Raw genomic sequence first — 24,616 nt, forward strand, 5'->3', positions numbered from 1 at the left:
GGGCAGGGAAGAGATTGTTCCTAGAGAACACAGCTTCCGTAACCTCACAGAGCCCCTCGTGGAGAAGCCAGGAGCAGTATGCGGAGTCTGACAGTGAGGCATGCAGGCTCTGGCTCTGGCCATCCTCTCCAGCCTGGTCTCTCGGCTTCCCTCCTCTGTATGACAGAATGGTTGCTGCCCACGCTCTCACGCCCCCATTCCTTGGCCCGAGCCTTTGTCCCAGCGTTTCCCTTGGCCTGTTTGCCTTTTCCCAGCCCTGAGCAGTGATGGCCCCTGAGCCCCAGGAGCTGAGGTGTTCCTCCTGTGGATCCCACAGCACTGGCATCTGGTATCTTGCTGAACTCCCTGAAAGCGGAAGCTGCTTTGTTACCCCTTGCAGCCCTTGAGCTTAGATCCGGGCCTGGTGTAAATGAGAGCTGAGGGAACGTGACCTCCCAGCACCACCGCAGCTTTCGCCGGTCAGTCTGGGCGAGTAGCCACAGGCGGGGGAAGCACGCATTTCTGCACAGCTAAGTCTGGGCTTCGGAGCGTCTTCCCTCAGCCTTGTGGTTGGCAGCTCTATCCCCACGGCCCCTGTAGGTAACTGCAACAGGGTGCTGGCCTGAACTCAGATTCAGGTATCACTGGGTGTTGCTTCAGTACTTTTTATCTGCTTTAATTATCATTTAGTTTCCGTCAAGGCCCTGAGACATAAGTCTTAGTACCCTTTGTTGTAGTTGAGAAAGCTCATGCTGAGTGGTTAAGACTTGCTCAGAGCTAGGATTAGAACCCTGGGCATTTCCTTGTAGGTCAAAGGCAAGTTTAGAAAACTGCTTTGGTGGTTACTTTTTTTTTTATGCTTTTTTTTAAAGTGTTTTGTTTGTGTTTGGCTGTGCTGGGTTTGCTGCTGTGCGCGGGCTTTGTCTCGTTTGCATGAGCAGGGGCGCCTCTCGAGTCGCCGTGCACAGGCTTCTCGTCCTGGTTTCTTCTCTTGTTCTCTTGTTGAGGAGCCCGGGCTCTAGGCCGAGGGGCTTTAGTAGCTGTGGTTCCCAGGCCCTAGAGCACAGGCTGGTTGTGGGGCCTGGGCTCAGTTGCCCCACAGCATGCGGGGCACTGATTTTCCTGGACCGGGGATGGGACCCATGTCTCCTGCATTGCAGGCAGATTCTTCACCACTGAGCCACCAGGAATCCCCTGCTTTAAAGGATGCCTCCCCAGCATCACCAGTGACGTGGAGGAGAATGCCGAAGAGCACAGCTCTCATCTGTGAAGTCGGCTTCTGAGTGACAGCTGTCAGAGGACGGCAGGGGCCCTCCCATTTTCCAGATGACAGTAGTGGACGTACAAGCAGACTCAAGGTCTCTCAGCAGCCCCTGAGCCTCGAGAGGCCTCGGCACACTCGTCACAGCCAAACGGACCCACTGGTGTCCTTCGACATCCTGTCCTTGCCCCCTAACAGCAGGTTCTTTTGTGGTGGGTAACGTGTTAAAGAGCTGGGTTTTAAAAGATAGGGCCGGCCTCCAAGGCAGTCAAGGCAGTTCTGCTCTCTGACCCAGTGAGGTGAAGCTCTGCCGAGGCCTGTGGTTCCTTTGGCACTTCCAGCCCAGCCCAAGGGCAGAATTTCCTGAGCGGCTGGACCTTTGACTCAACGAAGACACTCCTGCCCCTGCTGATCCACTCACACAGACAAGCCCCATGGGACAGCAGTGTTGATTTTTGGTGCAGGCCAGGACCAAAAGTTGTTATGAAAACCATTTTAATACTAGGAAAATGTTTTTAACCAATTGCCCGAGGAAGCTGTAGGGCCTGGCCTACCTCCCACAGAACCAGGGGTCCCTGGGGACCCACTCACGGAGCCACAGCTTGTGCCCCTGCCTCTGCTCAGCATGGCAGTGCGTTTGGTCCTTCGGCTTCTTCCCTCTGCCTGGGAGAGCGCAGAGCCACCGCCGAGGTGGCTCTTCCCCGTCTTGGGGTTCTGCCACATCCCATTGGGAAGGGTCTATGGGGGAAGCATCCCACTTGTAGGATACTCACTACACATCAGGTCGCGTGATTATTTTCACACATAATCTTGTTGCACTTGAACCAATAATTCTGTGTTGGTAAAAGTGAAGTCATTCAGTCGTGTCCGACTCTTTGTGACCCCATGGACTATAGGCCACCAGGCTCCTCCATCCATGGGATTTCCCAGGCAAGAACAATGGAGTGGGTTGCCATTTCCTTCTCCAGGAGATCTTCCCAACCAGGGGATTGAACCCGGGTCTCCCACATTGTAGGCAGACGCTTTACCGTCTGAGCCACCGGGGAAGATGTGTTGGTAATTGTCTCCATTTCACTAGTGTGGGAACTGGAACTCGGGGAGTGAAGTGACTTGGCTAAGGTCATATAACTAGTTAGTGACAAAGTCAAGATTTTGAACCCAGGCAGTCTGGCTCCAGAGCCACTTTAAGCAAAGCAGGAACCAAAAGCAAGGACAGTTCTGTTGCTAAATAGTCACACTGATTTATAAAGTTCCCTTCGGAAGGAAAGTAACACATACGCAGTTGTAAAGACAAACTCTCAAAGCAACTTTCCTTCCAGCTTTTGGTCTGCAAAGAGAAGGCATCACAGGGTGGGTGCATCACCCAGGAAGTGGGATTGCTGACGTGACTGGCTGCTATAGATGAGCAGGGTAATGTCTGTGGATGACTGGATTTATTAAGTTTGTGTTACTTAAGAGTTCCTCTGAATTCTGCCACTCCTTTCCTCCACAGTGCTTTCCCTTCAGAAGCAAGATCTGAGGGTGGATGTGAAGGGAAGAGAGTGGTGTCTTGGGTTTGGCCAGTGGTTTTGTGAAAAACGGGAGAGCAGAGGGAAAGGTCATGAAAACAGCCTGCCTCTCTCGGGTGTTCTGATTCTAAACTGACAGCATCTCTCCTGGGAAGAGGGTCCCCCCGACATGAGCATTGGCAGGGCTATTAGGCCTGGAAAGGCAGCACAGACACACCCCGGAGGGAATTTCTCCAGCCTTCTGCCGAAGAGAAAGCTTTGCTTTTGTGAATGCTGCACAAACTATAAATGCAGTTAGGGAGCAGCCACTGCTGATCGTACTGTGCCTGACAGCCCAGCCCGAGGCCCAGGACGCCTCTCACAATGGCTCACAGCAGCCAAGATTAAGTTTGGAAACAGGGATCATGATATTCACATACCATGTAACGCGTTACCCCTCTCTGACTGTACTTGGCACAGTGTGCTCCTCCCCAGGCCAAGGTGAGAGGGGCAGGGAGGGGGGACTGCTGAACCAATTCAGAGATCAGGGTCAGATTTACATGCCTGTGAAGAAGGGACAGTCACTTAGCTTGAGCCCATGGGTCCACATTCCAGCCCAGGGCAGTATGGGAACCTGGCCCTCTGCCCGGGATTAAAAGCACCCTGACATCAGTCTTCACAAAGGCAGAAAATGGACACAAGCGTGCCCTTTGTATAAGGGACTGGGAGCAGTCTGACACTGAAGCACCAGTAGATTCGAATAAATCCCTGCAGATTGGAACCTTTGAAGGCCTTCGATTAAGGAAGGCAATTCCACACCCCTGCATTCTCCCTTTCTTCCCAGAGGGGAGGACAGCTTGCTGGCAGTGCCGCAGCCCAGCCAGGGCTCCTTGAGATCCTGAGGCAGCATGGTGAGCAGGTTATTAAGGGCCACGTCCAGACTGATGAATGAGGAGGCTGGCAGGAGCCAGGGCTCTTGGCTACCCTGGCAGCTTCCACAGTGGTGGTCTCCCCCACTACCACCTGCTCATACCCAGTCTTTCCCATCTAACCTCTAGCCAGCCCATAAGAGGGAAGGGAGGAAGAAGCCAAAGACAGCCTCAAAACACTTGTCTGCTATGATCAGCAGGAGTCTGGCTGCACGTGCTGGTCAGTACCTCCACCTGGCTGCATCGCTAGGTCCTACTTCCAGGGTGTGTTAGGGGTGACGAGACAGCTTCTTGGTCGTCGCGGACCCTCGTCTTTCTCAGTGTCTGTCCGGGTGGGGCTGGGGGCAGAACCCTGCAGCACTGCCCCCCAGAAGGCAGGCAGTCCTGGCACTGAGGGAGGTAAGGGGCCCGACAGCTGGGCTTCATAACAGGCCCCTTTCTAGACTGTGGCATTCAAGTCTTGTTCCTCAAGTTTGGGGTGAGAAAACATTCCATCTTGAGTGTTTGGAAGTACACTGGAGATCTTCAAGTTGGCCTCAGTTCACCTTCCCGAGTCCAGTCCAGCAGCTGACCGGACTTGATTTTTTATAGAACTTGCAAAATCTTGAGCTTTTCCTTCCCTGCAGAGAGGCACTGCCCCCAGTGAAAATAAACCAAAGGGTATTTTTTTACCCAACAATGGAATGTCAACTTCATCTGGAACCTCCTCCAGATGAAGAATTGGACCCAGAGAGGGGGTAGTGACCTATGCAATGTCTCGGAACTGGGGGTAGAGCCAGGGGCTCTGGCGTCCTTGCCCAGAGTTATAAAACATTGGATCCTCCACGAAAATAAATATTAAAAATATTATCACCAAGTTACCAATAGTCCATAGTGAGTAGGCCTTATTCCCAGTGCCTCTGCCCCAAAGGCAGCAACATTCTCTAACTATAGTCTAAATCGCTTAAAAAATTGAAAAGCCATGATGTTCCATTCAGAATGCAGTCCAGTTAGGTGACAGGCTTCACTGCATGGCCTAAAATTAATCAATGTTTATCGGCTGCATAGAGGATGTTGTAGTGGGATGTTTTATAGAGCAGGTACACGGAGGGGGTGGCAGCCTCGGGGAAGACGTGGTGGTTCAGGGCCGTGTCCATCTCGTCCACGTACTCCACCTGCAGGGCGATGTTCAGGGCCTGGGACAGGGCCGTGATCTGGATGTGGTCACACTCCATGGCCATGGGCTCCACTTCCTGCAAAAGCCACAAGGAGAAAACAACCCAGTTGGGGATGCAGGCCCAGCAGAGGACGGGTGAGAGGTCCCACCCTGGCTTTTTGCCCAGTTGCAGAGCTCAAAACCTCTGCAACTGGGCAACAGTCTCCACAACACGCCTTGAGGCAGATGTCGACATACGCATTTTCTAGAGAAGGAAACGCAGGCTCAGTGAGGCAGGAACAGATAGAAATCGCCAGAATTAAAAGGCTTAAATCTAAATCTTTTTTATTCTGGTCTCCTTGTTGTATGTCAGAGGAACACACTACTTTGAAGAATCTGGAGGGGAGAACAGGAGTTTTTCAGCTTGGGCTTTCTAATGCATAAGGAACCTCAGAGCAGAAGGGGACTCTTTATCATAACGGGATTTGAAGCTTAGGTGCTTACAGAGGGCTGGGTGAGCAAGTGAGCCAATCAGTGGAGACAGGCAGAGAGGGTGACAAGCTGGCTAGTGAGTCCCAGTAACTCAGGCAGCTGCCACTTAGCTCCTGCTGATGGTTGCCAGGCAAAGTAAGGTCTGGGGAACTGGATCTTCTGATTTTTCCAGAGCAATCCAGACATCCATATAAAGACTGCCCAACGTTTAAATGTTGGCAGTCCTTTCAGGTAAACACCACACATCATAAAACATTTCCTGGAGCAAAGATGACTCTGGAGTTGCTACCCTGTCATTTTGAAAACAGTAGTCCAATCCAAAGGCCCTTTGATGAGACACTCTGAGGCTCAGAGAGGGAAACCGACTTCCCCAAAGCCACACAGCTCAGGCAGCTCAAGGAGGATCTGTTCAGTTGGCTAATCTAATCTAATGCTCTGAATTGCAATGTAGACATGAGACCCCAGCACCGGTTAGGGAATGTCAGTGTTCAGGTCTCCTAAGGGGAGAGGGCTGAGAGCAGAGCCCAGGGCTGGAGGCCACATCCCAAGCCAGGGCCCCGAGGACCTACATGAGTGCAGAAGTCTTTGATGTCCATCTCCTCGTCGATGAAATGTCGGAAGAAGTCTGCACGGTTCCTGATGAAGGCGGAGGTCAGCAGGCGCAGGAACTGCACGATTCGGTCCGAGAAGCTCTGGTCGTTGAACACCTTCAGCAGGCTGGACACGGAGCCGTCCTTCTCCACCAGCTCTACCACGCTGTAAAACTGCACCCCCGGGCCCTCAGCGGGGGGGGGCAGGCAGGCCCCGCCCCTCCCTCCACGAGCCTCCCTCCTTGAAATTTCCACCTTGAAATCCTCAAGTTGAGGCACCAGAATCAACCCATCAGAGACCCCGCCAAAGCTAAGTGACAGGGTTAGACACACTGCAGTGAGTCCCTTGGCCCAGTTTCCCTCCTCACTGCCGTGACTGCGATTCTTCCATACAGATTCAGAAGTGAGAGTCCTCCATCCCCACACCGCCCTCACCAGTGGAGTCAGGGGGGTGAGGTGGGGAGTATGCTGGGGGAAGTTTCCAGCCTGACAGCTACCGTTCCAAAGGAGGTGCCTCCTCCCAGAGGAAGGACAGGGCCCTGGGCTCCCTGTCCCCTCGATGTCCCCACAAGCAGGAAGCAACCCTCAGTCCTTGGTCTGCTCTGCCAGCGAGGAAGGCCAGGCCCTTCAGCCGTCATGCCCGGGGTTAACTCACAGCGTTGAAGAAGTTTCGGAACTTGTGCTCCTCGAAGCCAGCCGCCAGGAGGTCGTTGGGGGTCTGCAGTACACGCTCTTTGAACCTGAAGGGGAAGGCCGATGCTTTCAGGGAAAGGCGGCGGGGGCGGGGGGGGGGCGCCGCTGTGACCGTCAGCTGTCATCTCACTCCCTCCTCCACCCCCACACACCTGAGAGTCACCGGAGGTGGGTCATACACCCATTTCGCAGATGAGGAAACTGAGGTACCACCCATTCCAAAATATATTGATTCGATCTTCCAAAGGTCTCTTGACTGTCCCGTGGTTCCTGGGGCATCAATACCATCTCTGGCCTGGCCGCGCCCAGCCTTCCCTCCCTCCTAGTCCCCACGCCACAGCGACCATAAGAGTGACCCGCTGCAGCCTTCTCCCTCAGGTCACAGCTTCTCAGCACCGGGGTCCCGGAAGGGCCCCTGCCGAGCTCACCAGCCGCATCTCCAGTCCAATCCACAGCCTCCCCATACCCTACAGCCACTCCCCATTCGCATCGTCACCCCTTAACATCCACTGTCCCCTCGGCCAGGCGTGCTCTTCTCAGAGATGGGCTGAATGTAAAAAACATTGTTTTTTTAAAAAAACAAGAGTATCATCTATGCTCGTGAGGTTATCATTGTCTGTTGTGTGTGGACGGTGGAACTACGACCTGGACTATGATGTATGGTGCATATCTCTTCCCAACTCCCTGTTCAGTGAACCCATGACGGTAGCTTGAAAAAAATAAAAACAAATCATGACAAGAGGATTTAGACCACAGAAATCAACTGACACCACAGATCAGGCCTCCCAGCCAAACGGCCATTAAACCTTTGCCAGCACTGACCTCCCCGCAAGATCTGGTCCGGGGAGCCCTCCCTCTGTCACTGTCCCCACTGCAGGCCGCCTACTGGCACAGCCCCGTCTGGGGCCTGTCCTGACCCCTGGGGACGGCGAGGAGCTGCCCCAGGACACGGGGTTCACAGTCCGAGGGACTGGTCCACAGGAGGGCACCTGCCACACAAGAAGGGCCAAGTGCAGAGGCTGGGGGACCAGCTGGCTCGGGCCTAACTGCAGCCTGGCCCCTGGGAGGGGAGACCAGGCTCCAGTGAGGACGCAGCGGGGGTCTTTATGAGGGACTCAAGGCACAAGGAGAAAGGCCTGGGAGGCGTAGGTACCCGGTGGGAGGGCGCAGGGAGGAGAGGCTGGTCTGAAGCGGAATCATCTCATAATCTAGAAGGTGAGGCACTTTTACTTTTGCTGAAAGGCAGCCTGCCCCTGGCTGGGCCGGCGTCTCTGAGCCCGTTTTGGCCAGGGCAGGTGTGGGAAGGAGCGCGGTGCGGGGGCCTGCAGCCCTGCTGCTGAGTCACTCTTCGGCTTTATAAGGCTCCCCTTCAGTGCAGGGTGGGTGATGGGGACAGGTCTCCATGGCAAGCTGTGAAGGCCTCTCTGGCCACTGTTCCTGTGAGGCTGACGTGCACAGCTCGGCTCCCGGCTCTCCTGCCTGCACACCCTCCCATCCCCGGCCATGTGCCCATCGCATCCCCACGCTCATTCCTCACCAGTGCCTGCGGGCCTCATAGTGCCAGCCCTGCTTGTCACGGAAACACGTGGGCCCAGTCTAGTGGGGGACAAACACTCGGGGCAGGACTCCTGCCCCGATGAGGTGACAGAGGGGAAGGAGGATAGTGTCCGGACTTGGAGCGCGGGACCCCTCTTGACTGCACACTTGCCTTGTGCAAGTCATGTAATCTATCCGAGACTCAGTTTACTCATCTGTAAAATGGGGTGACACCAGCCTGGTACTTCCCACTGGACCCCACCTGGATGGCTCCCAGGCATTTCAGACTTGGCAACGTGGAGCTCCCGATCTCCCCTGGCATCCCTGTGCAGCAAGGGCTTCTCAGTCCTGGTAACTCAGGCCAAACGCCCAGCACTCAGCCTCGACTCTCCGCTCACGCGCCCCACTCCAGCCACGAGTGGGTCCTGTGGTGCCATCTCCACCTGCTCAGGCCACCTCTACCACCTCTCCTCTGGGCGATCCGAGATCACACGCCCTGCTGCTCTCAGATGCCATCATTTGTGTGTGTGCCTAGTTTTTCCTGCACACAGCAGTCTGCACGGCAGGCCCTTTGCACGGCCAAACCCTCTGTGGCTCTGTCTCATTCAGCCCAACATTCGAGGTCCATTCAAGGGCCCACGAGGCCCTGCCCCACCTGTCCCCGCTGTGTCTCCAACCCCTACTTAAAACTGCAGCCCCTAGCCCTGCAAACCTGGCTGCCTTTCCTGCCTGATATTTTTCCCGCAATGCTTCCTGCCATCTGACACATCAAGTACTGTCCGTATCCACTGTCCCTCTTTCCCAGTTAGGATGCAAGCTCAACGGGCAGAGCGCTTTGTCTCCCCTATTTGCTGCTGCATCCCCGGGGCCCACGACACAGTCGGCATGTGGCACCCACTTGGGTGATGGCTGCAGGGAGCAAGGGTGCCCCAGGAGGAGGGTAGAGTAGAAACCCGGCTCAGCAGAGGAGTTCTGGCACCAGGGTCCACGGATCAACCCTGTGCTCTGGGACTCGCGGCCACTCTGCACTCTTCCCTGGTGTGTGCCAGGGGGCATGACGAGGGAACCTGAGATCTTCATTGATCCTCAAAGGGCTGCCAGCCCTCCAAGGTTAAGGAAATGGGTCTCAGCATCTTGCTACTACTCCTTGCTACCCAGCAGCAGTGGCGGCTTCTCCGGGAGCTTGAGAGAAATGCAGAGACCCCGGCCCCAGCCCTACAGAATTGGAATCTGCATCTGAAGAAGATCCCAGGGGGTCTACACAAATGATGAAGTCTGAGAAGCCCCAAATAAAGCAGAACCCCGGGGGTCGAAGGGAGGGTCGTGTCCCACGATAGAGGGACCTGGGACGGCATCAACTCCAGATCCAGGCTGACTGGGTAGATGCCTGGGTTACACACACTCACTTCCAAGGTCAGCTGAAGAGATCCAGAACAACGGGCAATGTGTCTTTGTTTTCTCATTGGAGTGAAGCTTCGAAGAATGCACCCAAGGCAAAACTCACCTCACCCAGGCACACTCAGATCAGAGAGCTGAAAGTGCCCGCTAGGTCATTTGTCCCATGCCCAGCGGCCCCTTGGCTGCCCTCCCTCCCACCACGAGGGCTGCTGGGCATCCGCTCGATGTCAACGCCGCCACTCACTCCCTGGGCTAAGCAGGCAGCGCTGAGGCCAAACCCTCAGGAGGTTCAGGGCCGATGGACACAGCAGAAAACACAGCCCACCCAGCAGCCCTCGCGCGGCACTCACTTGAGGACCTCCCTGCTCTTGCCCAGCAGAGACTCCAGGTAGGAGTAGCCCAAGGCCCGGTAGAAGCAGTTCCCGTCCCCCTTGGTCTTGCGGATGGCGGTGAACCTTTTGCTGAGCTCCTGTGGGGGACAGAGGAAATGTGGGCATCGGTACCAACAGCAGCCCCATCGAGTCCTGTCAGAGGTGGCGATCCCGCCTGCCCCAGGCAGGATGCTCCCTCATCTCAGACTGGAGGCCCTGCACAGTGTCCCAACCCTCATCCCACAGAAATAAGTGTATGCCGAGTGCGACCTGCGTGAGGCACTGGAGGGGGCGCTGTGCCCCGCTCTGAGGAGCCTACAGGCCACGGGGCTGACGGACATTCGGACGACTGTCACAGGAGGACATGGGATGCACCAGGGTGCCATGGAGCAGTGGCATCTGCACCAGACTTCAGCAGTCCAGGAAGGCTTCCTGGAGGAGCGGCACCGAGAGAAACGGTACGCCTGGTGGGGGCAGCGAGGGTGCACGCGGCTCTGAGACGGGCCAGGAGGCTGCAGAGGTGGTGGGAAAGGCCTCCCCGGACATCGCCAGGCAGTCTGGCCAGCCCTCCAAGCGTTTCTTAAGAGGTGTGGCATCCCCACGGCACCCCCTCCAGTTCTGCTCCGAGCTGTCAGCTTCCTCCCCGGCTGCCTCCCGGGCCTGCCTACGGTCAGGATTCTGACGGCCCAGTGTGGTTTCCAAGGGGCCAGGGAGTCCCTGCTCCCACCAGGCTGGAGCTGACAGCCCCCCAGAGGCAGGCCGTAGGGAGGGGTGTGCTCCCTGGAAAGCCAGCTCATCTCCAACGGATGAGATGTGCGGCCCAGCTCTCACTCCTGCCCCAGGAAGGGCTCCCGGCAGCCACAGCACAGTCCTGCCCAAGTGCAGGCGGCCAGAGGGCAGCAGGGGGACACCCAGGTTCCTCCTAGTCCTGTGATCGTTCCTGCATCCTTCAGCCATCTCCCCTCTGTCAGACTCTGGCCAGGGTGGGCCTTCTCACCAGAGAGGTGCTCACAGAGTGATTACAAATACTACTTTTATGAGCTCAGGCTGCCTGGCCCGAATGCCAGCTACTCCATGCATGCGGGGTAAAATCATGGGCCGACCATTTAATTTCTGTAACTCGGTTCCCTCAGCTTTGAAATGTGGGTAATAAAAGTCCTGATCTTGCAATGTTGTAATGAGGTCCAAAGCTGCTGGGTTTTTTTTTGCAACTAAAAGATTTCTCACTAAGGTAAATAGGTCCAACATTGCAGTATTCTGGGAGCCCTTTAATTTGTCCAGGAACCTGGTCCAAATGCAAAGCCTTTTTACATTCAAAGTGTTACCTTTGTCTCTGCTCCCAACTCCAGCCCATTTCATCTAGGCTCCCCTCCTCCTGACCCTCTGCCTTACCTGGATTTTCCTCTGGTAGATCCTGTTTTCAGGATGATCCCGAAGAATTGACAGAATGTCACATTTTTCTGATATTAGGTTGAAAGATGTTTCACTCTGAAAGACAGAAAAAGGAGCACAGCTGTGACAATTTCAAAAGCAATAGAAAGCTGACGACCTGCTGGTTGCAGGACACAGTGAATGTTACCTTCCCTGGACAGAAGCACTGCGAGGATGTGACTAGCAGCCCAGATGCCAGGGTCCCTGGCGGAGTCAAGGTCAGCCCCATCATAAAAGGGGTATCATCTTGTAACTTCTTTTGTTTTAAATATTTTGGAAATATTTATTTAGTTGGCTGTGCTGGGTCTTATTTGCAACATGCAGACTCTTCCTTGTGGCATGTGGGATCTAGCTCCCTGACCCGGGATCAAACCTGGAACCCTGACATCGGCAGTGCAGAGTCTTAGCCCCTGGACCACCAGGGAAGTCCCTCATGTAATTTCTGAACTGACTCATTTTATAGACTGTAATACATCAGTGCACAAAAATAAATGCAAAATGGTTTAAAGACTTAAAGGTAACAACTGAAACCATTAAACTTCTAGAGGAAAACATAGCAGTATGCTGTTTGACGTTGGTCTTATTAGTATTTTTTTTGGATCTGTCTCCTCAGGCAAGGAAAACCCAAACAGAAACAAACAAATGGAACTACAGCAAAACAGAAAGCTTTTCATCCAGGAATCTATTTCCTGTCTCTTTAAGTTTGCCTCTTCTGAACATTTCATACAAATGAATCATATGATTGGTCTTTTATGACTGATTTCTTTCACTTAACATAATGTATTTAAGATGCATCCATGTTGTAGCACAGATCAGTACTTTTTTCCTTCTTGTTGTCAGATAATATTCTACTGTATGAGTATACCATATTTTGTTCCATTTGTCAGTTGGTGGATTTTGGGGTTGTTTCTACTTCGGGGCTATTAAGAATAAAGTTACTATGAATATTCCTGTTTAGAAAAAAAAGCTTTTGCACAGCAAAGAACCTTTCAAAAAAAGGAAAAGCCCACTTACTGAAGGGAAGAAGATATTTGCAAATGATATATCTGAATAAGGAGTTAATATCCAAAATATATGAAGAATTCATACAACTCAACATCAAAGACACAAACAACCCAATTAAAAAATGGGCAGAGGAGCTGCACAGACATTTTCCCAAAGAAGGCATATGGATGGCCAACAGGTCCATGAGAAGATTTTCAACACCCTTAGCCATCAGGGAATCAAAATCACAATGAGATATCACCTCACCTCTGTTAGAATGACTGTCATCAAAAAAAACAACAAATGACAAGGTTGGGGGTTGCCTTGTGGCTCAGCTGGTAAAGAATCTGCCTGCAATCCAGGAGACCTGGGTTTGATCCCTGGGTTGAGAAGATCCCCTAAAGAAGGGAATGGCTACCCACTCCAGTATTCTGGCCTGGAGAATTCCATGGACTATATAGTCCATGGGGTCACAAAGAGTTGGACACAACTGAGCGACTTTCACTTTCTAACAAGGTTGGTCAGGATGTGGGGAAAAGGGAACCCTGGTGCACTGCTGATGGAAATAGAAATTGGTATCGTCATTAAGGAAAACAGTGTGGAGATTCCACAAACAAATTAAAACAGAACTACCACGTTATTCCACTTCTGGGTATGTATCCAAAGAAAACAAAAGCACTCATTCAATCACTACGTTCATTGAAGCACTATTTACAATAGCCAAGATATGGAAGCTACCTAAGTGCCCATCAATGGATGAATGGATAAAGATGTGGTATATAATATGCACTGGAAAATTATTCAGTCATAAAAAAGAATGAAAGACAAATATTACATGATATCACTTGCAACGTGGAATCTAAAGAAATGAACAAACATAAGAAAACAGAAGCAGGGTCACAGATACAGAGAATGAACAGGTGGTTGCCAGAGGGGAGGGGTTGGGGGGAGGAGAGAAATAGGTGAGCGAGATTAAGAGGTACAAGACAGAAGAGACGAGTCACGGTATGAAGGATACAGTGAGGGGAGTAGACGCAATAATTATGTAGTATCTTTGGTGACAATAACTAAACTTACCACGGTGATCATCTTGAAGTACAGAGAACTAGTGAATCACTATGTGGGGTAACAGGAACTAACATAGAGCTGTAGGTCAATCATACTTCAAAAACAAAATCAGAGAAACAGAGATCAGATTTGTGGTTACCCAAGGCAGGGGTGGGGTCACAGGGAACTGGAGGAAGGCGGTCAAAAGGTTCCAGTTACAAACTTCCAGTTGTAAGATAAATGAGTACTAGGGACGTAATGTACAACATGATAAATGTAATTAACAGTTGTATATGAACGTTGTTAGGAGGGTATAATGGCACCCAACTCCAGTACTCTTGCCGGGAGAATTCCATGGACAGAGGAGCCTACAGTCCATGGGGTCGCAAGGAGTCAGACATGGACTGAGCGACTAACACGAGAGAGTAAGTCCTAAGCGTTCTCATCAGAGGAAAAATCTTTTCTAGTTTTTAAAGTTTGTGTCTTTACAAAGATGAGGGATGCTCACTAAACTTGCAGTCATTTCATGATGTACATAAATCAAATCTCTGTTCTGTATACCTTAAACTTACACAGTGCTGGATGTCAGTTAACACTGGAAGAAAAAAGAATACAGTAGCTCAAGTCTACTGAGCCTCCATACTGTAAGGAGGCTCCATGATCCCTTTGTCTTCTGCTAACCTTCCTGTCTCACTCATTCATTCCTTCCTCTATTCATCCAACACCCAACCAGTCTGCACCAAGCACTGTGTTGTTCGGTCGCGCAGTGGTGTTGGAGCTGGAAACACAGAGGTTAGACCATCTGGCACCACCTACTGGTGAAAGTTCATATCGCAGCCCAGCTCTGAGTGGAGGTGGATTTCCCCCACAGAGAGAAATCAGGGCCTCTAGAGGGTGGAGAAGTCACCTAATGGCAGAACGAAGACCCAGGGCCAGGGGAAGGGCAGGACACGTCTGTTCTAACAGCCAGTCTCCCACAGGCTTGTCTCTGCCTCATGTTTTTCCTGCTCAGACGAGGGTTCCGGGCAGTGGAACCTGCACCCCTGTCTCCAACCCCGCACCCTCGCCTCCCCAGGAAATGCTCTGACTTCATCAGGAAAGTAATGTCAAAATATAATGTGAAAGTCACTTGTAGTTTGTAGTTAAAATAAGTAGCCTTGATGAGAACCTACTGTGTGGCTCAGGGAACTACTGAATGCTCTGTGGTGGCCTAAAAGGGAAGGACATTTTTTTTTAAAGGGAATATATGTATACTCATGAAACAGAAGTGGATGTTTTTTCTGGAATTCCCTTGCTTTCTCCATGGTCCAGTGAATGTTGAAAATTTGATCTCTGGTTCCCCTGCTTTTTCTAAACCCAGCTTGTACATCTGGAAGCTCTCCGTTCACGTACCGCTGAAGCCTCCTAGCTGGAAGGATTTTGAGCATAACCTTACTAGCGTGTGAAATAAGCACAGCTTACACAGTAGCTTGGACATTCTTTGGCACTGCCAAAGAATAAGTCCCATTATTTACCTACCTACCTCAGTTAAAAAAAAAAAAAAAAGGCTTGTTTTTACACACAGCTGACTTAAAATGATGGCTTGGGTGTTTTTAAATGATGGATGATGACAAAGAAGCACAGCTGGATTGAACACCACTGGCACTTGGACTGCCCCCAAATAAAACCCAACAAATGGTGAGGGAAGAGGCACAAACCCAGTTCTATTTGATGAGCAATTTCTGAGACGATGTCACTGGCAGAGTGGAAAGCAGTATAAAGAATGAATCCTAAATATGGAGCGACAGGTACTGGGTTGGCCAAAAACTTCTTTTGGGTTTTTATAACATCGTATGGAAACACCTGAATGAACTTTTGGGCGAACCCAGTATTTCAGGTGGTAGGAAACTGCCAGCCAAAACGAGAAAGTGAAAAGTGGGTGTGGAAGGGGGAACAGGCCTCATACCAGGGAAGCCTACTTAGGTTTTCCACTTGCCACAGTCGTATCATTTTTGCAACATTAAATAACAAATTTACTTAGGCTATTTAAAACAGTCAATTTAAAAGGAAAACATTAAACAGTAGTTTGGGGGTGGGGAGGGGCTCACACTTGGGATTCAAAAGACCCACCGTCAGCAGCAGGTGTTTTGTCAACTTTCCCCCTTTATCCCTCATGCCTGTTCCCATCCTGCCATCCCCCACCCTTTATAGGTATTCCCTATGATATGTCTTTCAATATGTATGTCTTTAAAATTGTGGTAAAACATACATATCACAAAATATGCCACTATAACCATTTTTGAATATGCAATTCAATGGTATTACATCTTCTCAAAGTGAAACTCTACCCAGGTGATGCTAGTGGTAAAAAATTCGCCTGCCAGTGCAGGAGACACAAGAGACTTGGGTTCGGTCCCTGGGTAGGGGAAAATCCCTTGAAGGAGGAAATGGCACTCCAGTATTCTTGCCTAGAAAATTCCATGGATAGAGGATCCTGGAGGGCTATAGTCCACGGGGTCACAAAGAGTCAGACAAGACTGAGCACACGCGCATAAACGTAACTCCCCTCTCCTCCCCCAACCCAGCCCACAACCCTGGCAACCACCATTCTGCTTTTTCTCTATTAATGTGTCTATCCTAGGGACCTCACCTAAGTGGGATGTATGTCTTTTAAAACATACCAAGTTGTTTTATGTATGCATGCATTTTAAATGTGCAGACAAATTATTCTATAGCTATCGTGGCCTTTTCTCTTCACTCAATACTATTTAAGATCCACCCTTTTGGACAAATGGCTCTCGGGTAGGTTGCCCTGCCCAGCCGTGGAGCCTTGAGTTGGCTCCAGCGCCCCCTCGTGGCCCCAGGTGTGTTTACAGGCCACCGGGAGGGGTGAGGGAGTTCCTACTTTGGCACTTTGGGAGTCTCCGCCTGGCACGTCCAGAGTGACTCAAGTCAGCCCAGATGGCCCCCGCCCCACTTCCCATAAGGGTGGCCCTGGTCACATGGCTGGAAAAACAGCCTCAGCTCACTGGCCCTTAAACCAGTTACAATACTCTGGGTTTGACCTTGGCTGACTGTAATTGGTGGTTTTTTAAATCATGGCCAAAAATTTCCAGGGTGTTATGGGACAGGGACAGACCTCACCTGACAATGTTGTGTCAGACCTCATCAGGTCACTTAAAAGGATTTTAGCCTTTAACTGCTGGTGTGCAAACAGGTGCTAATGAATTAGGTCAGGCAGACAGCACCTCTGCCCTGAAACAGTTTTGAGCTGCCGAGTGGAAGAGTATATTTCAAAGTGGAGAAGGATGTTTCTCTAATCACTGGCTGCTCCCCAGAGACCCCGGGAACTAACCAGATGCACTAGGACGGGGGCTTGGTGTTCAGACCAGATCTGAGTCCTTGTGGGGGTCCTCTCACCTCCTTCCTTCGGAGACTACAGAACCAGCATGTCACCACCAACTGGGGTCCTGCTGACCCTGCCCTTGATCCCCACCCTGCATCCAGACACCGCCCACCTCCAAATGGAGGGAAGGCAAGTTCCCCCCACTTCCCTTGGTTTTCTCACCAAAGCCTCTATGCATCTAGAACCTGTCCACATAACCTCAAGAGTTCCTCAACCAGCCTGAGCCCAGCAAAAAACCAGGTTGACCCCAGCCCTCCACCTCTACCCCCATCCATGAATCCTGCCCCATGAGGGCGGCATTTGAAGCCCCAAAGGCTTCCAGTAAAAATGTGACCCACCAGGGCCAGAGGGAGGGCCCATTGCCAGGGTGATGTCAGAACTCACGCCCCACAGCTGCTGCCTGCCCCCTCCCCACGCATGGGAACCCCATGCGCCCAGCACTGTGCGAGCACCTCCAGGGACCCCCCAGGAGATAATGGGGTGACAAGGAGCTGCGGGGCAGGGAGGGGCCAGACTGAAAGGACTGGGCTCTGGCAGCTCGGTCCCACAGACCTTAAGGTTCTGACCCACAACCCGACGTGTGACCCACGCCCAATCCCTGCCCCTCCGGTGAGCTCTCCACGGGCCCCTCCTGGGACAGGTACAGCTCGGGGTTGGAAGCCAGCCCCGGTACACGAAGTACCCGCTGGTTGATGCATTACCTTTGCTGGGAGGTCACCATATGCCAGGTGCTGGGGATAATCTCACTTAAGCCTCACGGTAGCTGTATGTTACACGTGGAAACCGAAGCCCAGAGATGTGGAGCTGTTGGCCCCAAGTCACAAAGTGAAGCGATCCAGGACGAAACTGGTCCCCCAGCACATTAAAGGTATTCCACAGACCGGATGCCTTTCTGGCCCTCTCCCCCTCCACGAGGAGAGCCCACCTGGCCCTCAGGGGTGCTCTGTCGTCACTTCCTGATGGCTCCCCAATAGCCAGGCCTCAGGCTCACCCTCTGCCTACACCGCCCCCCCATGATGTACCCCGCAGGGCCTCTGTGGGCGGCCCAGGCTCCGAGGTGCTGGGGGGCTTCTCCTGGGTCCACGCTGAGGCCTGGTGAGCAAGGCCAGCCCTTGGCCTGCCCGACCTCCATCTGAGGCTGGTCTGCTGGCAGGGCTGAGCCTAGGCCATGAGTCAGCCTTGTTAACCAGGCCCAGCCTCCCAGAAGCCACACCTCAGAGCCTGGTCTGACCTCAAGCTACCACCTCCTCCGCGGCAGGGGCCAGAGCCTGCAGCCTCCCCACCAGCGGGGCAGGACCCAGAATGCAGTCTGCCGCCCCTCTCAAAAGGTCCCCGTCATTTCTAGAGGCTCCCCGTGGCTCCAGACCTGGCCTTGCCTGCCTAGCGCTGGGGTCTCCACAGCGGGCTGTTTGCAGGGGCTGGAAGGAAAGGCCTTTTTATCTGATTTTTATTGGAGTGCTTTATAATGTTGTGTTAGTTTCTGCTGCACAACAAAGTGAATCAGCCATATGTATACATATATCCCCTCCCTCCTACACCCCACCCCATCCCTCACCCCATTCCCCACCCCATCCCCCACCCCCTCCAGTCATCACAGAGCACCGAGCAGAGCTCCCTGTGCTAAACAGCAGCTTCCCACTAGCTATCGGTTCTACATATGGAAGTGTATATATGTCGATTCTATTCTCCCAATTTGATCCACCCTCCCATGCCCCCACCACCCCACGTCCACATGTTCATTTTCTATGTCTGTGTTTCTATCCCTGCCCTGCAAATAGTTCATCAGTACCATTTTTCTAGATTCATATATATGCATTAATATACAATGTTTGTTTTCCTCTTTCTGACTTACTTCACTCTGTATGACAGACCCTAGGTCTATTCACATCACTGCAAATGACCCAATTTCATTCTTTTTTATGGCTGAGTTATATTCCAGGGAATGCCACTTTAAATGTCTACTTTAGGGTATAATGTATGATGTTCCAACATATAGAATAATCAAACACTTTTACTGATGAGTGATCAAAAACATTTGGAAGCCAAAGATTTAGGGGTGTGCTAGTCCTAGGGCTCTGAAGTGGCTTCCTACTGCTGCTATAACCAATTAGCATAAACATAGTGATTTAAAACCACAGGATTTATTATCTTACATTTCTGGAGGCTCAGGGGAGAACCCACTTCCTTACCTTTGTTAGTTTCTAGAAGCTGCCTGCATTTCTTAGCTTATGATCCCTTCCGCCCACTGTCATGTCTCCTCACTCTGAGCTTCTTGCCTCTTATAAGGATCCTTGTGATCACATCATTGGACCTACCTGGGTAACCCAAGGTGCTCTCCCCATCTCAGGACCCTTAATTTACCATACCTGCAAAGCCCTTGCTGCCATGTGAGGTACCCTATTCATGGGTTTTGGGATGAGGATGCTATTACTGATTGTCTCCGGGGCGCTGTTACTCAGCCTACCACTCACGTGCCCCATCTCTGCTGTTCAGTGCAGGGAATAAGGAAGACCCTACACCCGAGTCCCTACTGCCTCAGGTCACAGTTATCGGCTGGCCTTGAAGACAGCCTGGATTCAGATGCTGGTCCTCTCTCATTTGACACCTGGACTCTTAGCATCCTCCTAACCGACCCTCAGATCTTTATCTCCCGCCCTGACCTCTCCCTAGAGCTCCAGGATGTTTGACCACGATCCCCAAATTACTGCACCCCTAACTGCCTCCTCTCTCCACCCCTGCATCCCCTCCAGGTGTCACCAGATCCTTGAAAGCCCTTCTATCTGGATAGAACTCACACCAAAGACGTGGGAGGACTCTTCCCCTCCTCTTCCTGCTTCAGGTCTGCTCCTGTGTCTGGCCAGAGCTGCCACCATCTGCCCCCAGGGAGGTGGCACCAGCGTCTGCCCAACAGACCTCCTGGCTCCCACTCCCGCTCCCATCCCCACCGTCATCCACAGCATCCAGCACAGGCTCCCACCAAGTGGACCAGATGAGGGCGTGCCCTTCCCCAGTTCCCTCCAGTGGCTTCCTTCACCTGAGAAAAGACTCAACCTTTGGATGACAACTGTCATCTGGCCATGCTCCCTCACTCTCCTGAACTCCAGCCCCAGTGACCCTCCTCATGTTCCTCCAACAAGAGGCACCCATTTCTACCACAGGGCCTTTGCACATGCTATTCCTGTGCATGACAGATTCTCTGCCTCTTTACATGTGTAATCACCTTCCTTCACCATCTTGTCTAAAGCTGCCCCTCCCCACAACCCCTACTGCCTCAACTTCTTTTCTGTCTTCAGTGGGCTCTCTAACACATATGTTCACTTGTTGACTTGCTTTCTATCTCCCTCCACAAGAATGTCAACTCCACGAGAATATGGACTTTGCCTGCCTATCCACACCAGATTCCCCAGTGCCTGCCACATAGTAATGCTCCCAAAATGCAGAATGAGTGGATGAGTGAAAAGATGGATAAGCTAGTCTCTGACTCCAGTCTGACCACTTCCGGCCCTCTGTCCACTCCACTGCCAGAGAGACCATCCAAATCAACCATCTCTTATTTGTCAAAAATACATCATGGTCCCCCCACCACCACATTTGCAGAATAAAACCCAAACCCCATGGTGTAGCATGTGAAGCCCTTTACAGTACATTCATCTCTCCTCCCTCCATACAGACCGCTCACCATTCCCAGAATATCCCACTCTTAACAATGTTTCCAGGCCTGTAAGCACAAATTTCCAGGCCTGTCCCACCCTGACTGGAATACACAATTCCCCAAATGCTTCCTGAAAACTCCTACACATCCTTCAATACCCCATTAAAAAGACCCCTCTGTGAAGCCTTCCTTGACACTCACTGCTCCCTCAGAGTGCATGGGTTCCCACTGTGCTCCCCAAGCCCTTAGGCTTCTTGGGCATGACTGGTAGTTCAGGAATTGCTTGTGTCCAGTTCTGTCTTGTCTCAGGCAATGAGTTCCTGAAAGAGGGCAGGCCCTTGTCTTTCCCATCAATGCCCAGCCAAGCATGGGGCTGGACTAGGGATACTACTGGGGGCTTGTTTGAAAAACCAAGGAAGAAAGCACAGAAGGGCCCTGTGGGTTTGCTAGTCACATCTGACCCTCACTCTTTACTGAATGTTAAATGCCCTTTGAGTGAGCATGAGACCCCTCACTACCTACAACCTGCATCAGTGGCAGCCCCCAAGCCTTGTCCTCACCCAGACCACTGCCGTCCCAAGGGCTTCTATGTCTTCTCCCTGGGACCCTTCCCTGGCTCAGTGACTTTGAAATGGATACAGAAGGAAAACACTATATGTTCCAAAGGCATTCTCCTCTGCCCACCACACACACACTCATCATCATCCACACCACACAGACTCAAAAACATCACCAGAGGGCCCACCACGGTGCCTGGCAAACAGTAGGTGGTCATTAAATGCTGAATGAACAGACAAGAACACACCCTGCACTGCCTCTGCCCCCACCCCCTCCCCACGATTCCCAGACAGACGTCTTGTTTGGTGAGTTAACCACTTCATTCCTCTCCAAGGCACCTACGCCGCCGGTCACAGGGCGAGGGCTGGTGCTCTGACTCTACCTGCCCTCTAACTTCTGTTCTCCTGAGTCCAGGGCAGACGGGAGGATGGAGTCAGAGGCCTCACTGTGCACCACGAAGGCCAGAAGATCAGGCCCCAGCCCCACCTCCCCGCCATGCTCTCAGCTACCCAGTGGTGACTGGAAGGCAAGCCAGCCTCGGCTCCAGGGTGGCTAAACCCATTATTACCCCAGCTCTGGCCACTCCCTGTGGGCGATGCAGAAACACCTCGGTGCCCTTCCAAGGAGCAGCAGAGCCAGGTAAACCCTTAGGCCCTGCCTGGAAACAGGAAGTGGGTGTTTCCAGGAGTTCCAGAAGCCCTCAGCCACACCCAACTGGTTTGTCCAGGACAGGCTGGCTCAGATGACCGGGCCACCCACGCCACACTCGGAACGTGTCAGACCATGACCAGGCTTTGACCCGTGCCCCAAGCCAGCGGCGGCCCGCAGCGGTCAGTGACCCACTTCCTTACTCAGACCTAGGAGGGAGGAGGCTGAGCACCAAGAACAGGCCCCTGTGCACACCCATTTCCAGGATTCTGTTGTCAGAGGGAAAGCCATGGCCAATTATCTGAACCAAGCACTCCATGCGCATCACTTCACGTGATCCTCACAGCGGCCCATTATACAGATGTGCAAATACTGATGGGGAGGGGAAGCGGCCAATCAAGGCCTCTTGGGTTTCCAGGGGGTGGAGGTGATATCACACCTTGGGGTTGTGACCACAGCCAAGCCACCAGTCCTTGTACTCTCCAGGCTCCCTGGAGCAGGGGGGTCAGAGTTGATCAGTTTTAGGCATTCATCACACCTAGTCCTCAGCAGATTGCCTGTGCCCGTGTCTCCCCTCACCCCCAAGATGGACTGCTGTAATAATACAAAGGAATAATTCCTGGTGGCTCAGATGGTAAATAAAGAATCTGCCTGCAATGCTGGAGACCCAGATTCGATCCCTGGGTAGGGAAGATCCCCTGGAGAAGGGAATGGCAACCCACTCCAGTATTCTTGCCTGAAGAATTCCACGAGCAGAGAAGCTTGGCGTGCTGCAGTCCATGGGGTTGCAAACAGTCGGACACCACTGAGCAACTAACACACACACACAGTAATACAAAGAGCACTGGACTGGGAATCCAAGTCCACCATAATCAGTCCCAGTCCCTCCCTGTCTGGGCCTCAGGGTCCCCGGCTGCCCAAGTCCTGAGTTTGGCCTGGCTCAGAAGGTCTCCGGGGCCCTTTCTGACCCCTAATTCACGTGCCTCACAACTTGAGACAGTCTCTCCACGTGGGTCCTAACTGCAAAGACCTTCTGTTGACAAGCAGGATGGAGAGGATGTCGGGCCCCCCGTGGCAACCCCAGATCCACTCGTGGGGCTTGGGAGTGCGGAGGTCTCAAATGGATGAGCCCTCAGGTGGGTGCGGCCATGAGCTGCGAACTAAGGGGGCTACTTAACGAAAAGGAGACGATCCTTAGCCCTGGAGCCTCCCTGTCCCCGCCGTCGGAGCGGCACATGGGACACCAGGGACGAACGCGCCGGGAGCGGGGATCCTGGGGGCTGGGTTGTGTCCCCATCGCTGGCCATCCACGGGAGCCTTCCAAGAAAGGACCGGGACCCCCTGGAATTCCTGGGGGACCCGAACGCAGCGGATTTGACACTGGGGGCTGAACCTCGCGCCCGACCCCCCGTCCCGCGAGTGCACATGCGCCCCGGGGGCGACCCCGCCTACCGCACCCCCTTCCCACCCCTCCTTCCCCGCTTCCCCCCAGACCACTGACCATAGTGACCGGAGCCGTCGGGCCAGGTCCCGCCCCAGCGAGGAGCGATCCGGTGCGGGAGGGCGCCGCAGGAGCCACTGGCTGGCTCCGCCGTTGGGTCGAGCGGCGGGGGCCTCGAGGGCGTGGGGACGAGCGGAGAATACACCCGACCGCTCCGCAAACCAGAGGTTAGACCTCCACTGTGTCCCAGCAAGACACACTCCCCGCGATTGACGTCTGAAGCGAGCAATCAGCAGCTAGGCCACAGGACGTCACAGAAAGTGGGTGGGACTTCACGCGCCTTCAGCCTATGCTTTAGGGTCCATTTGACAGGGTACCGCCTCCTTTTAAAGACACAGAAACCTCTTAACTAGCAAAGGAGTTAGCCCAACCCAGAAAGACAAGTCTTCGTTTGTGAAGGCTGAAGGACTCTTGACCAAAGCTGCAAATTGAAGTCTTCTGAAAGATTGGCTGTGCTATTGAAATGGCTAAGTCACTTCAGTCGTATCCAACTCTTTGCGACCCTATTGACTGTAGCCCGCCAGGCTCCTCTGTCCATGGGATTCTCCAGGCAAGAATACTGGAGTGGGTTGCCATTCCCTTCTCCAGGGGATCTTCCTGACCCAGGGATCGAACCCAGGTCTCATGCTTTGGCAGTCAGATTCTTTGTTGGCCCTCGTTAATTCATAATAAGGTCATATAAGTATAGTTTGCTCAAGATCAGAGGACAGGTGCTTAGGGAACATGTTTTCAATAATATTAAGTTACCTGCCTGCACGTGTAGCTTCTAAATAATATTTTACCCACTTCCAACTCATGAATCAGTAGGTTGCCAGGCCACCCAATTAATGTTTGTTGAATGACTGAATTTCTACGATCGTTGATTCTGTGCCTCTGGAATTGTATGGCTATATATGAGGCATAGACCATGAACCAGGCTTGGTTGACTCACCCTGTATACAAGCTCATTATTGCTGAACATCAAACAGACGAATATGTATCATTCAGAGATTCATTCACTAGTCCCTGACTGCTGGAAGACAGTGCTTTGGGGGTGGGGAGGGGCTCCAATGAATTGTATGTGCCACTTTTATAACTAGTAATACTTCCTGGATTGTGTATTAATTCCCCCACCCCACTCTTACACATCTGCCCTTGGTACCAGGCTAGGCTCTCAAGTAGATAACGTCTATATCTTCCAAGTGTGTATCACTTACTTGGTGGGGAGTTTGGGATCAACCAAGACTCAAGGAGAAATAACAACAAAAGCTAATTTTTATTGAGCACTCAGTAAAGCATCCCCTTACAATGCGGGAGACCCAGGTTCAATCCCTGGGTAGGGAAGATCTCCTGGAGAAGGAAATGGCAACCCACTCCAGTATTCTTGCCTAGAGAATCCCATGGACAGTCCATGGGGTCGCAAAAAGTCGGACATGACTGAGCAACTTCATTTCACTACTATGTATCAAGCACCATCCTAAACTCTCAACCTATATTATCTTAATTTTCTCACAACTAGTCTATGGCTGTAGGTTCTATTATCCCTGTTTTACAGATGAG

At 52.3% G+C, this 24,616-nt stretch overlaps 1 protein-coding gene across 1 annotated transcript; it reads right to left on the reverse strand.

The window, feature by feature from the left end:
• Window positions 1–2,456: 2,456 nt before the first annotated feature.
• Window positions 2,457–23,271, reverse strand: OTUB2 (OTU deubiquitinase, ubiquitin aldehyde binding 2). The gene is made up of 6 exons (XM_020876005.2): window positions 23,078–23,271; window positions 11,264–11,359; window positions 9,851–9,969; window positions 6,529–6,613; window positions 5,853–6,047; window positions 2,457–4,888 (listed from the first exon to the last, which is right to left on the reverse strand). The coding sequence occupies exons 1-6, from the start codon at window positions 23,078–23,080 to the stop codon at window positions 4,682–4,684; spliced, it is 705 nt and encodes a 234-aa protein (XP_020731664.1). The 5' UTR covers window positions 23,081–23,271; the 3' UTR covers window positions 2,457–4,681.
• Between the last annotated feature and the right edge of the window lie 1,345 nt (window positions 23,272–24,616).

This window comes from Odocoileus virginianus, chromosome 16 (assembly GCF_023699985.2).
Source record: "Odocoileus virginianus isolate 20LAN1187 ecotype Illinois chromosome 16, Ovbor_1.2, whole genome shotgun sequence".
Lineage (NCBI taxonomy): Eukaryota > Metazoa > Chordata > Mammalia > Artiodactyla > Cervidae > Odocoileus > Odocoileus virginianus.

What these genes read in the sequence shown, in the direction of transcription:
- OTUB2 (XM_020876005.2), bottom strand. An exon ending in TCTACCAGAGGAAAATCCAG is followed by an intron (nt 9,970 to 11,263) that starts GTAAGGCAGAGG and finishes TGTCCCCCACAG; the next exon opens with GAGCTCAGCAAAAGGTTCAC. An exon ending in TCCGAAACTTCTTCAACGCT is followed by an intron (nt 6,048 to 6,528) that starts GTGAGTTAACCC and finishes CCGGGGGTGCAG; the next exon opens with TTTTACAGCGTGGTAGAGCT.